Source organism: Oryctolagus cuniculus, chromosome 11 (assembly GCF_051225735.1).
Source record: "Oryctolagus cuniculus isolate XC-2025 breed Fujian yellow rabbit chromosome 11, ASM5122573v1, whole genome shotgun sequence".
Taxonomy (NCBI): Eukaryota; Metazoa; Chordata; class Mammalia; order Lagomorpha; family Leporidae; genus Oryctolagus; species Oryctolagus cuniculus.
In genome coordinates, this window is record NC_142877.1 from 21,929,545 (window position 1) to 21,943,502 (window position 13,958).

Genomic DNA, 13,958 nt, shown 5'->3' on the forward strand with positions numbered 1-13,958 from the left:
AGAGAGCCCAGAACTTGCCCAGTTTGAAAAGGAATGGCTCAACTCCAGCCCCTCCAACACATGCAGCCTGAGGACAAAGACTAAAGCAAGGCCACAGCCAGGTGCCGGCGGCATGGGCACCAGATCACAGCAAGGGTGTGGCTGTGACCTTTCCAGTAACGCTGTACACCAGTAACACACCTGCTAGCACCTGTTCTCAGCTGGGCAAAGGGGCGCACAGGAGCTTGATAACACACAGTAGCATCTGAAGGTGAGAGAGAGCCAGGACTCCGAAGGAATCGCGGGCGTGGCTTTGCGTGAAGTTACGTGAGATCAAATACAGAGAAAAACCCATACTTATTTTTTTTAAAAAAAGATTATTTTATTTATTTGAAAGAGTATGAGAGAGAGAGAGGGAGGGAAAGAGACTATCCATCCACTGGTTCACTCTCCAAATGGCCACAATGGCCAGGGCTGGGCCAGGCTGAAGCTGGGAGCCCAGAACTCCATCCTGGTCTCCTGCGTGGATAGACTTGGGCCATCTGCTGCTGCTTTCCCAGGTGCATTAGCAGGGAATTGGGTTAGCAGTGGAGTAGCCAGGACTCGAACAAGTAACCATATAGGATGCCGGTGGCTTAACCTGCTGTGTCACAGCTCTCCCCCTCCACAATAAATGTTTGAGGGAGAAAGTGGGTAAAACTGAGCAGCTTAGGCTAAAGGGATTAAGACCACTTGAGATGTAAAAATACCTCTAGCTCCCTAACTTTCCTCAGGTCTGAAAAAGGTGTTCAGTGCCCAAAATTCATAGTCTCCAATGTAGGAGATCTTCCAGAAATATTCCAGGGACAGGTGTTGGGCACATCAGCTGACAACATGCCACGTGCCATATCAGAGTGCCCGAGTTCTAGTCCTGGTTCTGCTTCTGACCCAGCATCCTGCTAATGTGCACCAGGTGATGGTGCAGGTGACGGCTCAGGTACTTGGGTCCCTGCCACCCATGTGGGAGACCTGGATGGAGTTCTGGCCTCCTGACTTCAGCCTGGCCCAGCCTTAGCTGTTGCAGGCATCGGGGGGCATGAGCCAAAGATGGAAGGTCTCTCTCTGGCTCTCTGCCTTTCAAACAAATGAAAACAGATAACATTAAAATGAAAGGAAATATTCCGTATCCCAGGGTATCTGCATGACAGCTTGCCCACAGGGACTTCGGAATTGCCGTGGGTCAGTAAGTCTCCGAATCTCCACTCTCTCCTTTCTCACTGGGGTGTGAACCATGGGTATCCCATCCCTATCCGGCACCTGCACGGGGTAGCAGCACCAGACCCTTTGGCCTCAGAGGCTGAGTGGAGGAGAGGCACCCCCAGATGCAGCAGCGTGAGGGGGCTCCTCCATGTCAGGGGAGAAGGCCCCCCAGGGAAGGAGAAAAAGCTGGTACGAAGCACCCACCACACAGCTCCCTTCCCTTCCACCTGGAGGAACCAGAAACAGCCACTGGTGAACACGGCTTGGCGGAGCACTCATCACCACATCCAGCGCCCCACCCCCACCCCCGCCACAATGGCATCCCAGCCCAAGGCCAGCCCCGGCTACAGGGGCGCCAGATTTGCAGTGGGTGAGACTGAAGCTTTGCAATTGGACCAGACCAGACTCTTCATAACTAGAGGACCAGAAGTGACCGGGAAGCGCCGGGGGACCTGCCCCAGTTATCACCCAGGGCGGGGCGCGAAGGATGGAGAGGCTTTGGCAGCAAAGGAAGCTTCTTGCTCACCTGCTGCACACTGGCTCATTCAGCCTGTAACCCGGTTGCCGTGTGTACAGGGCACAGGGGGCCCTTCCCCGGCTGACCCACAGTAGGCGTCTCGTGAGCACGGGAAGCCGCTGTCTTCCTGCAGGAACCAGCTGGCACTGTGGGCGTGGTCAGGAGGCCCAGGGGCGAGAGCCAGTGCTCACGGCCACCGACCTGCTCCTGCACGTCCTGTGCAAGGTTTGCTTCACCTCTCTGAGAGCCCCTTGGGTCCGGCTTATGCGCTCAGTTTAGTTGGGGGAACTGAGGCACAGGCAGAGCAACCTCAAAACTGTCTCTACTAAAGCAGAAGCTGGGGACGCTTTTCCTTGGTCTGGACTTGTTATTCCCAGAGGGTCGCGCACAGGGCCTCTGCTCACACGCAGGCCTTCTTCAGGGGACTTGGAACGAGCACTGGGTGGGGGGGGTGGGTTACCTGACTGTGAATGACAGAGACCTGGGACCTCGGCTCCCACCCTCTCACTGAAGGCTCTCCCTCCTCGCCGGTTCTCACCCTCCCTACAGGTTCACCCACCTGCACTAGGGAGCCCTCCTATGAGTAGTGGCTGCATTTAGCCAGGGAGCGACCAAGGCTCCCACCAGCCCCAGCCCACACCCACGCCTCCCTCTCCCCACGATGGGGGCATTTGCCTCCGTGACTCCTGGGGAGCTCCAATTTTGCCAGCTGCTGGGAAGTTCAGCCCCAAGGCCTCTGGCTTTGGTCCCTAACTCTCCCTCTACCGTGGAGTCCTCCCTGGCACCCACCGCAGGCTGGCCCACTGGGGCATGGTCCTGGAGGGCTACCACGCAGCAACCCCAGCAAAGCCCCTCCCCAAGCAGGGTACTCACTCGGAAGTGTGCGACTGTTGCTGAGGCTGCCAGTGCTGGGCGGCGGGGAGAGGGACTGCAGGGAGACGCTGTCCTCCTCCTCCTGCGAGCAGCCTGCCTGGATTGCCCGTAGGTAGCTGTGGCTGCGGGAGCGGAAGTAGCTGGGCAGCGGCAAGTCGAGTGCCTCGGCTGCTGCTGACTCGGCCTCGCTGCAGGCTGACTCGCAGGCTGCCTCGTACTGGTCGCTCAGATCTGCCTCCCGCACCTGTCCAGGCAAAGGCACGCGTCAGGGGCCGGCTCTGCCCACCCTGGGGCAAGAGGTGCTTGGTGTTCAGCTCTGCTGGGGGCTGAAGAGTCTGTGGAGCCTCCTCTCAGCCCATGCCGCCTCCCATTTCACTCAGGGTATGGGATGTGCAGGTGGAGCCACGGAGAAACAAACAGCCCCTTCAGCCCTGTAGGAACCCACTCTCCCCAGCCCTACAGTGGGGAGAGAGCGGAACACAGCAGTCAGCAAGATTGTACTCATGTGTCACACTGACCAACTGAGAGATTGGTTGTGCTACGCCACCTCTCAATTCATGTAGCGAGAAGTCTACAATCCATTAGTAATGTCTTCCCTGAATGTTGGAATGGGGTGGTGGGGTGTGTCCTGGACATTCACCATCTCACAGTCCAGTCTCTACAAGCAAAGAAACTGAGGGCCAGGCAAGGGGAAAAAAAAAAAAAAAAAAAAAAAAAAAAAAAAAAAAAAAACACTTGCCAGGAGCAGCCAATGAGGAAAAGGCAGAACCAACACTCCAGATATGTACTTAAATAATAATTCAGCCCTGGTGTATAGAATGGATGGTGGCCAGGAAGTCAGATATGAAGCTGGTGCAATGGTCTGATGGGGTGAGGTAGTGGCAGGATTGATTGGTGATGTCTGCATGGGTGGCATGGAGAAGAGTGGGGTGTTTACTATTTGCCATCCTGTGTCTGGTTCTGCCTCGTCCAGATGGTTCCCAACTGTGCCCCCTGAGACGGCAGTCTCGGATCCGGCAGGTGTGAAGCTGAGGATGTGAGCCCAAGGGTTGCCTGACATGTCTTAGGTCACGTGGGTGACAGAGTAGATCAAAGCTGGGGAGTGGGCTGGCCAGAGATGAACGCTAGGTGGAGGCTAGGGCTGGTGGGGGGCCGGGGGAGAGGGCACAAGTTGCCTGAGCAGCACGTGTGGGAAAGACGGATCTGGGCTTGGGACCAGTCCTGCCCCTGCCCCAGCTGTGTGAACTCAGGCTGTTGTGGCCTCCTCCGGCAGCCTTTGAATTACTTATTTTACTTGAGAGGGAGGGAGGGAGGCAGGGAGGGAGAAATATCTTCTATCCCCTGGTTCACTTGCAAATGCCTCCAACAGCCAGGACTGGGCCAGACCAAAGGCAGGAGGCCAGAGCTCCATCGGGGTCTCCTACATGGGTGGCAGGGACCCAAGTACTTGAGCCACCACCTGCTGCCTCCCCGGGTGTGCATCAGCAGGGAGCTGGAATCAGAAGTGGAGCTGGGACTCACGTCTAGGCATTCAGGTATGGGATGTGGGAATCCGAAGTGGTGTCTTAACCAGTGCCCCAGACACCTGCCCCCTCTGGGGCACTTTTCACTCATCCTCATGAAATGAAACTCCATGTGCTCATCTGAGCCAGCGGCAGGTGCAAAAAGCGGGGTCATCACCAATCTGCGGGGTGTCTGGGAAGATCTCAGTTGGGGAGCCATGAATGTGTGGGGCTGTTTAGGTTTACAAGAATAGAAATGAACCACAGTTCCACAGTTGTACTAGCCACATGCCACTCCGCCAGGAGCCACACGTGACTTGGGGCTACTTTACTGGCCACGTATGGACTATGCTTCCCATCGGTGCAGGCCACGGGCAGACCTGAAACTCACCTAGAGGGGCAGGCAGAGGCGGTGCTACCTCCCAGAGCTACTGCCACTGCCAAGGCCAGTGGGGCCCTGCGTGGTGATGGCACAGCACCGCTCCGGAGCTGCACTGCCAGCAGCTCACGCCTGGCTCCATCACTTCTGTGCAGGATGACTACGGGCGAGCCACTGACTACTGCCTGTTTCCCCATCCGTAAAATCGGGCTAGAGCCCATTTCCTAGGGTTTGTGTCAAGATCACGGGAGATAAGGGAACACTCTCTCATTCTAATGTGCAAATAATGGTGCCCGGGGGAGTCGGCACCTGGTAGTCTGTACCCAGTAACACGGGACAGCGGAGTGGAATGAGCGGGAGGATCTGTGAGCATTAGTTAAGATACACCCAGGGCTGGGTACTGCAGTGCAGCGGGCTAAGCTGTCACCTGGGACACCTGCGTCCCATAGCCAAGTGCTGGTTTGCATCATGGTCACTCCACTTCTCATCCAGCTCTCTAGCAATGCACCTGGGAAGGCAGTAAAAGATGGCCCAAATGCCTGGGCCCCCGCCACTCAGGTGGGAGACCCGGAAGGAGTTCCTGGCTCCTGGCTTTGGCCTGACCCAGCCCTGGCATCTGGAGAGTGAACCAGCGGGTAAAGATTCTCTCACTCTCTCTCTCACTCTGCCTTTCAAGTAGATGAAAATAAACAAACATTCTTTAAAAAGACGCTCCAGGCTCGGGTGGGGAGGTCAGCTGACCGTCAGCACATCACACCCTGACTCACACGACTGCACGGAGAGGCTCCCAGGCACCCTTGGGACAGGTTCCAGGGGCAGAGAGGCCTGAGGGCAGCCAGGGCTCCAAGCAGAGGTGTGGCTCTGGGCCTAACTGCCCACTCCTGGCTGCAGGGAGAGGCTGGGCACAGAGCACCAGGTGTGCTTTCTGGTCCTGGAACCGAGACCTGGTCACAGGATGTGTGCGTCTGCGGTGAGGGTGGCTGGCACCGTGTCCGCCGGCCTCCATGACGCTGTGACTCCCTGTGTCCACCCTGAAAGGGCCTGCAGGCGCTCAGCACAGGGGCAGGGACAGGGGATCGATCGGGGCTGGGGCCCAATAGCTAATTCCACAACCCGCTCCCCAGGCCGGAGCCAGAACCTGGGGAGCACCCCCACGGCCCTGCGGGTGCTTCACGTCCCGTTCACAGAACCTAGCTTCATGTTCCCATTAGTGAGAACGGGAGACTGAGGCACAGAGAACTGGGTGACAGTGTAGGGAGCGGAGGGTCTGGGAGCAGCTGTCCTGGTGGCGGCTCTGCTTGTACCTGCTCGGGCTGGGCCTGGGACCATCAGACGCAGGCCCGAGACCCAGCCCTGGACTCCAGGCCCGGGGTGAGGGCAAAGGGCAAGCATACTGACCTGCTGCTCATGGCCAAACAACTGGGGGATCAGGGAGGCCTGTCCAAAAATCTGCAGGAAAGAGAGGGTGAGGGTTATGGGGGGCCAGGGCTGGGGGCTGGGCTGGGGGTTCAGGTCCGACTGCAGGAACGAGCCTCCTCCCAGACCGGCTGGTGCCCAGCTGCTCGAAGGGGTCACTCGGCTGCCCCCGGGAACAGGGGGCTGGGGTCACTGAGGCCTTCTCTTGCTGGCTGCCCCCACCTCGGCAGGCAGCCCACCTGGATACCCAGGACAGGGAAGGAGCCGAGAACCTTACCCAGGCTGGGGCGGCTCTGACTTGGGGGCCACATAGGCAGCTCAACTCATTCTAGTTTCTGGAGGAGGGGACTTGGGGGTTTGAGGGTGGGGTCACAGGACCCTGGCAGGAGAGAGCTGGGGCTGGGCAGAGGATGGCAGGTGAGTCCTGCTGGGGTCCCCAGCCTGGGGGGGTGGGGGTCCATGAGCCTTTTTGTATGCCAAAGGGCCAAAGTTTTCTGGGTAACCGGGCCAGACTGGGCATGGAGATGGGGTGTGCGAGAGAGACAGACGCGGCGTAGGGATGAAGATGCACTTGAGGGAACGGGAGAAGTGCACGAGGTGGGAGGGGATGGAGACAATCACAGAGGCGGACGCGGACATGGACATGGACATGGACACCAACAGACAGACCCGAGAGAGGACAGCACGTGACAGGACAGACAGTGAGGAGCAATGTCCACCCACTGAGCATCCGCCCTGTGCCAGGGCTCCGGCCAGGGACGCTGCAGGGCGCATGACAGCCAGGTCCCTACCTACAGGGAGAGCCCCTCTCAGGAGGGAGACAGACATCAAGTGAACAGCAAAGCACCATCACTCCAGCTACTGTCAAGCGAAGCTGGGGATGGGAGCGGGCCCAGGGGCTGCTTCACTGATCTGGGAAGGCTTCCTGGAGGAGATGACATTTGAGCGTCTCAAGATCTGCGATCCAAGGAGGAGCCAGCTCTGCAGGATGTGCGAGCAGAGTGCTCGTGGGAGAGAGAACAGCAAACGCAGGGCGCCCGGCACGGGGTGGTGGCGTGTTGCTGGCTGAGCAGCAGAAAGGATCCAGTGTGGCTGGAACAGGGATAGGACTGAGAGGAAGGCCCGCTCTGGTCCAAGGAGGCACTGGCTTTCCCTCGGGTGAGGCAGGGACCGCGCGGCGGGCTGGGGGATCCGCACCGAGCTCCAGGCTGTGGCCAGTGGACTGGAAGCCAGGGCCACTCCCCGGGTGAACGCTGGGCCTGGGCCTGCGTGTTGAGGCCCTGCGCCCACCACTCAGACTCCTGGGTGTGAGAAGCCCGGGGGAGGGACTCAGGCAGTGGTGAGGAGAGTGAGCCCACTAGCCTGGGTGCACGGAGGCTGGGTGTGCACCAGCAGCGGGTGCCTGCCTTCCCATGCACACCTTGCCCTCTGCCCTCTCCAAACCCCAGAGCACTGTGCACGGAGCAGGGGCTGGGGGGCCCCCCATCCAGCTGCACCTTCTCCCAGCCACGTGACCGCACCGCACTGAGCCTGTTTCCTCATCTGTGAAACGGGGACATGCAAAGCAAGGCCACCTCTGGGGTAACTGTGAGAGTTCAAGGAGCTGACAGTTGAGAGAACTGCAGGTAAATTAAGAGGACAGCACAGTGGGGCCGGCGTTCTGGCACAGTAAGCCAAGCTGCCATTTCTGATGCCCACATTCCATACTGGAGTGCGGGGTCAAGTCCCGGCTGCTCCGCTTCGCAGCCAGCTCCCTGCTGATGCGCCTGGGAAAGCAGCAGAAGACGGCCCAAGTCCTTCGGCCCCCACATCCATGCAGGAGACTCGGATGGAGTTCTGGGCTCCTGGCTTCAGCCTGGCCCAGGCTCAGCTGTTGCAGCCATTTGGGGAGTGACCCAGCAGATGGAAGATCTCTTCCTGTTTCTCTGTCACTCTGCCTTTTAAATATACACATAAAATCTTTTTTTTTTTTTTTTTTTTTTAATGCAGCACGGAGTTCTTATCGCTGTTAGTGTAGAGCCACCGAAGTCCCACTTTCCTCCGGGCACAGAGGTTCAGAGGAGAGAAGTAACTCGCAAGCTTGCACAGCAGGAGATGATATCGCAAAGGCAGCCGCCCCTGGCTGAACGCGTGAAGCTCACCATCTCATCCCTTCCTCACAGCAGCCCCCGACACAGAACTGTCACCTCCCGAGCCACTCGGGGAGCTGAGGCTCAGGGAGGGGCCTTGAACTGGGCCTGTTCCACCAGTGACAGGAACAAGACTCAAACACAGGCCTCCAGTTCCCCATCCTCAGGGCTCTGAACCCAACAGGGCTGCCGGGGCCCACAGCCCCTGCTGGCAGCCTGGGTTCACAGCGGGGCCCTCGGCTCCGGAGGCCGTGCGTGCTGGGCCCCTGGTAACGCTCTCCCATCACGGGACAGTCTGCGGGGCAGACACGCATGGGCACTTTGAGAACAAAAAACAAACAGAAGCACAGTGTAGACGTCTGGGGACCACTGAGCAGGGGCTGGGCTGGGCTGGGCACCTGTCCTTCTTGGGGGAGTGGGCTCTCCCAAGACCACTGACCTGCCGCCCTCACCTGGCTGAGGCAGCTGGAGTCATTGAGGCTGTCGCTGATGGGGTTATAGTCCTCTTCCCAGCTGGGGCACTTGGAAGGCAGCAGCATGTCCACTGAATCCAGCCGGTCCAGACTCCTGGTGGGTGGGGGAGAGGTGGGGGTGGGGTGCAGATGAGCCTGCCCACTGTTCAGCCTAGAGAACTGAGGGTCAGAGCGGGAAAAGCCTGGCCAAGGTCATCCAGTGGCAGAGGGAAAAACAGAAGTCCCCGCCAAGCTGGGCAGCTGGGGGCCAAGGGGTGGGGGAAACGCCAGCTTTGGGAGCAGGAGGTCCTCACTTGTCATGCCAGCTTCAGCCACGAGGTGGCAGAACAAGCTTGCATTTCACGGTTTGAGCCGGTGACTTGCCCAGCTCTGCCCAGTTCTACAGCACGAGTCTCATCCCTGCAAGTCTGGGGGCAATTCCAGAGATGGGACAGAGGTGGCCAGATCTCGGGCTAGGCGGGTCACAGGGCATCAGTGCCGCCATGACGGGGCCTCTACCAGGTCCCCGAGGGCTCACCAACACAGCCCTCGGCCCCAGTTCTCCGATCCTTTCCACATCTGACCCCGGTGGAGAGTCCCACGTCTGGGGATGACGTCCGAGCACTCCAACAGCTCAGGCCCCAGACACAGAACAGGCCGGGCTGGAGCCCAACTCCCTGTGCTAGGCGGCCCCGGGGCAAGCCACCACCCCGGGCTTCACCTGCGTCCTCGCTGACAAGATGACAACTACACGGCCTGTGGGCTCCCGTGATGCAGCCGGAAGTGCCCCGGGCGGGCGCCGGGGTGAACTGGAGTCACAGCTGGGGGCAGCTGTCACTGCCCTGGACGCCAGTCCACCCCGGGCCTGTGCCCTGGAGCAGCCCTCCTCGCCCACCTTAGACCCCATTCACAGAACTGTGGGGTCTCTGGGCTACAAGGGGTCTCACAGGCCTTCTGCTCAGCTCCCTCACTAAAAGATGGGGAAAACCCAGGCTCCGATGGGGCTGTCTGGGGGAGTCCTGAGTCCCAACTGGAGGCCAATCTCTGCCCTCTGACCAGACCACCACCCCCTGCCCGCCTCGAGTCACCACCGCCCTGCTCGATTCCCAAGCCACCTGCAGCCTTGGCTGACGCCCCCAGGGGCTGAAGAGCTAGGACTAACCTGTCCCTTCTACCTCTGCCTAGTCTCACAGTCGATGGAATGAGGCTCAAATGGTGGCGCCTGGGGCGGGGGATGGGGGCCCGTGGAGGCCCTCTCTCCACCCTGGGGCTCCCAGGGTAGGGTGTGGAGGAACAGTCACGGGGCTCAGGGCTGCCCTGGTCAACATTGCTGCCAGGGACCAAGGGACGGGCTTTCTGAGGGCAGGCTCCCCGGGGACAATTCCCCTTTGGGAGTGGCGCTCACCTGGGGGTGCGCCCCCCCTGTGGGCAGGGTTTAGCGGAACCACTCCCCCAAGAGGAGGGCGAGGCTCACCTGTGCCCGGTCTGGGGGGCCAAGCTAAGGACCCGCACCTGGGGGCGGGGCTCGCCCGAGAGCGGCTCCACCTGGATCTAAGGCTCTGGGGCCGGGAGGCTCCCGGGTGCGTGGCACACGCGTGAGGAGCTCACGGCGGGGTGGGGTGGGGGACAGGGCCTGCGCAGGAGCCGGGCTGCCCCCTGGAGCGCGCTCGCGGGTGGGCGGGGCGTCGGGGCGGGGCCTCGTGTGGGCGGGGCCTCGTGTGGGCGGGGCTGCAGCCCACCTGCGGGGGTTGCTCTGTTCTCCCAGCGACTGCTGCGTGGCCCGCAGGTAGCTCTGGCGCCGCGCCGCGGTCTTGGGCGAAGGCTTGGGGCTGCCGCCCGACTCGTCGCTGTCCTCGTCGCCCATGGCCTTGATGTAGCTGCCGCTGCGCATGCGCCGGCACGGGATGGGCCCCTCGGCCGCAGCGTCGGCCTCGCGCGGGGACAGCAGCGCGGTGCTCCACTCGCCGCCGCCGCCGGGCACCTGGGGACGGGGCAGGGCTCAGCCTCGGGCTCACCACCTGCAGCCCGGATCGCCTCCCGCCTCGGAGACCTCAGTCCCCTGGGCTAGGGTCACTGGCGTCCAGACGCCCCCGGCCGTAGGGCAGGAGCCCACTCCGCCACAGCGCGCGACCGGTCTCAAACCAGTGCCTGCCACAAGCAATGTCCACAGCCCTGGGTTGCTCCGCGACCCCAGGGGGAAAAGCTATCCTGGCCGGTGGCCACAGTGGCCTCCCCTTCAGCCTGCCTTCCTCACTGAGGGCCCACTGTTGCGGTCACTTCAAGGCCACCACCTCCAGGGGTGGTCCCACTGCACAGGTGGACACCAGGCTGAGGCAGCCCCACACCTGGACCCAGTGCTGGCCGCAGGGTGCCGGTCAGGGGGTCCTGGAGGCAATCAACAGCCTGTGTCCCACAGGTGGGGAAAACCGAGGTGCAGGACGCACAGCAAGTGAGGCCACAGCTGGGCATGCGGCCGTGGTTCCTGGTCCGGGTAGTTAGAGAACCAGTAGCACAGCGAGGGGCCCTGGCCAGCCCTTCCTGGGCCAGGCTCTGCTGGCTGCTGGGGGCCACACACGCAGTCACTCTCCTCCGTCACTCAGTCCGCACTGTCGTGAACACCTAGTGGGTGGTCATGTGACCCATTCACACACACACACCTTGGCCCGAGTCCAGCGGGAGGCCACCTGTGTGTGTGCACACCTCCACGTGCACAGAGCTCGTGCACCTGCCCCCCCCCCCCCAGCGAGGACACACATACCTTGGCCTGAGTCCAGCGGGAGCCCACCCTGTGCATGTGCACACCTCCCCCAGCCCCCGCCCCTCAGCAAGTACCCCAGCGTCCCACACCCCAGTGACACATACCGGCCACACATCCCGCCACGCCCTCGGTACACCCTCTCAGCATGCACACACATGCTTGTACCAGCAATCACCGCACTGGGAACAACAGGTCCCCGCTCACAGCGTCCTCGCCTCAGCACCGGCTGTGCACAGGCCCACGCGGCGCACCTGTGGCTTTGGAGCACCTGAAGTGCCTCTGTAAGCATCAGCATTGCAAGGCGGCGCCTCCCCCAGCCGGGGTGGGGGGAGGCTTGGGGCTCCTGCGACCCTCTGCTGACTCCATCACACTCTGCCTGCCCGGGCACGACCCTCCCTGCATCTGTCTCAAGCACCCTGCTCCTCGGGGCTGTGCCTTAGCTGTTCCTGGCTGTCCATTTTGTCGTCCATCTGTCCTGTCCATCTACCTCTCTCTCGCATTTCCTGAGCACTTGAGACTCAGTCCTGGGCCTTGTGGACACACAGCCAAGTCAGCTATGGCCTCTGTCCTCAAGGAGCCGCCAGTGTGATGGGGGAGGTGGGCGGGATGCTGGCAACTAGGCCATGCCCCTGGCGTTGTGAGGGGCTGGCATGGCACAGCTTCCAGTGCAGGGGCATGCTTGGGTCTCCACTGGGGGCTGGGCCCGGGGGTCCCTAATCAGCATCTGCAGAGAGTGCCCAATGGGAGGAATCGCCCACGGGGCACGCACACAGAGGGCAGAGGCCCAGAACAATGCAACCTCCTGAGCAAGGGCACAGTTCCCCTGGGCCTCAAAGTGGGCACTGCCCCACCCCTGGCCCTGGGGGTCACCCACCTGCAGGTAATGGTAGGCTAGACCCTGGTGGCAGGATTTGGACTTGAGCAGACTCTTGTCCAAGGTGGCTGAGGTCTTCGGGCAGACCTCATGGGTGTGGCTGAGGGTCAGAGTGGACCAGGAGCCCCGTTTGACGTAGTTGGTGTCCGTGCCCACCCCAAGGCTGGGGCAGGTGGCCGGGGGCGCCGGCGGGGGTGGCGGGGCGGCCAGCTCGGTGGTGGTGTTCTTGGTGGCTTTGAGCATGTGCCCGCTGATGGTGTTGTAGGCGTGCATGAAGTAGCGCGGCTGGCTGCGCTCCGCCTGGCGCCCGAGCGTCATCAGCCCAGAGGCTGGGCCGCTGCTGCGGAAGGCACCGGCCTCGCCGTCCAGGTTGTCGTCGGAGCTCCACCAGCCCGAGATGTTGGAGCGGCTGCGCCGCTTGGGCTCCCCGGCCTTGGCCCGCTCCTTGCTTTTAGCCCTGCGGCCCTTGCTGTCCTCCAAGCCACCTTTCTTGCTGCCATTGCCAGCGGCCTTGCCCACCGTGCCCTCCAGCGAGGGGGCCTTGGTGAAGAAGAGCCGCTGCACCGAGTGGACCAGGTGCCGGATGCGGCCTGGGCTCTCGCCGCGGGCCTTGGCCTCGCCGCGGGGGAACTGGAGCGTGCTGAAGCCATCCCGGTGGATGGGCAGCTGCTTCTCGAACTGGTCCAGGAGGTTGGCGGGCAGCCGGTTGATCTTGGTGGCCTGGGCATGGCTGGGGAAGGGGCTCTCCTCCGGCACCTCGAAGTGGGAGTTGTAGTGGATGCGTGGGAAAGTGCTACTGGGTGGCGGCAGCTGGTTGTTGAGGGGGAACAGGCCGTCCCCCGGCAGCGCGCTCGCTCCCGGGAAGCGGGCCTCGCGGGCGAAGGCCTCCGTGGGTGACAGCAGGTAGGGGTTGCGGTCAGGCCCTGCGAACAGGGGCTCGTGCGGTGGGTCCAGGCTGTCGGAGAGGTGGCGGGGGCGGCTGTCGCCGAGGCCTTTCATGATCCCGGCCCGCGGGGCAGGGGCTGGGGCCGTCGCCCTATCGGGGCGCCTGGGTTGCCTCTCCCGGGCAGCAGGGATCCTGAGGAGAGAAGACAGGGCGGGGTCAGCTGGACTTGGAGGGGACAGGGTGCCGGGAAGGTCAGGTCTCGGTGTGTGGGGGGGTGCCTCTCGGGTCAGGGAGTTTGCCCTTGACAGATACAGGCCCGTGAAGTCGGTGCAGCCATTGGGATCAGACAAGCGTGCTCTCCTCCCCAGCTGGGTGAGTACATCTTCCCAATGGCCTGGGAAGCCAGCTCGGCTGCACAGTTCTGGGTCTCCTCTGACTTCCGGGCGGAATGCAGTGGGAGCGGCTGCCCAGCCCCTACCCTCTTCCCATCTCCACCTCTGTCCCCGCCCGTGAGGAGCTGTAACTCCTGTACACGCCAGCACATGTGCACGTGCCCTCCAACAACCCAGCCCTTGGGCCTGGAGATGCTGCCCTGGGAATGCCGGCCCAGGGTGTGGTCTACAGGGGTTCTGCAGCTCTTGGGGAGGTGGCCTCTGGGCCCCTGAGCACCCCTTGCTTTGCGGGGAGGAACTGGCTCTTTCGAGGCCAGAAGTCTGCAGGGAGAGCCGGGGCAGGGACCCATCTTACCTTGGTCTGAAAGAAGTGCTGCCCAGCTTTCTGCCTGAGCAGAGTCCCACACAGAAGTCCTCGGTGACAACCCACTCTGTCCCTCCCTGTGTGGCTCCCAAGTCCGCCTGAGAGGGCCCCAGGAGCCTGCAGGGTCCCCCTTTCCACTGGGGATGCGCAGTGATGGCTGGTGACAGGTACACCCTCAGGGCTGTGTGCACACGCAAG

General features: G+C 61.9%; 1 protein-coding gene across 4 annotated transcripts in view; it reads right to left on the reverse strand.

The window, feature by feature from the left end:
* The window catches only part of DLGAP4 (DLG associated protein 4), a 173,384-nt gene that overhangs the window by 64,438 nt on the left and 94,988 nt on the right, over positions 1-13,958 (reverse strand). For 3 of the 4 annotated variants that reach the window (XR_016216589.1, XM_051846129.3, XM_051846128.3), the window contains exons 3-7: positions 12,119-13,196; positions 10,226-10,467; positions 8,487-8,601; positions 5,888-5,938; positions 2,609-2,852 (exon numbers count right to left, since the gene is read on the reverse strand). Coding sequence is in view for 3 of the 4 variants with exons in the window: in XM_051846129.3 (XP_051702089.1) it covers positions 2,609-2,852; positions 5,888-5,938; positions 8,487-8,601; positions 10,226-10,467; positions 12,119-13,117 (1,651 nt within the window). In the remaining variant the exon portion in view is untranslated. The remainder of the gene's footprint in view (positions 1-2,608; positions 2,853-5,887; positions 5,939-8,486; positions 8,602-10,225; positions 10,468-12,118; positions 13,197-13,958) is intronic. The other variant, XM_051846130.3, reaches the window with a different exon arrangement.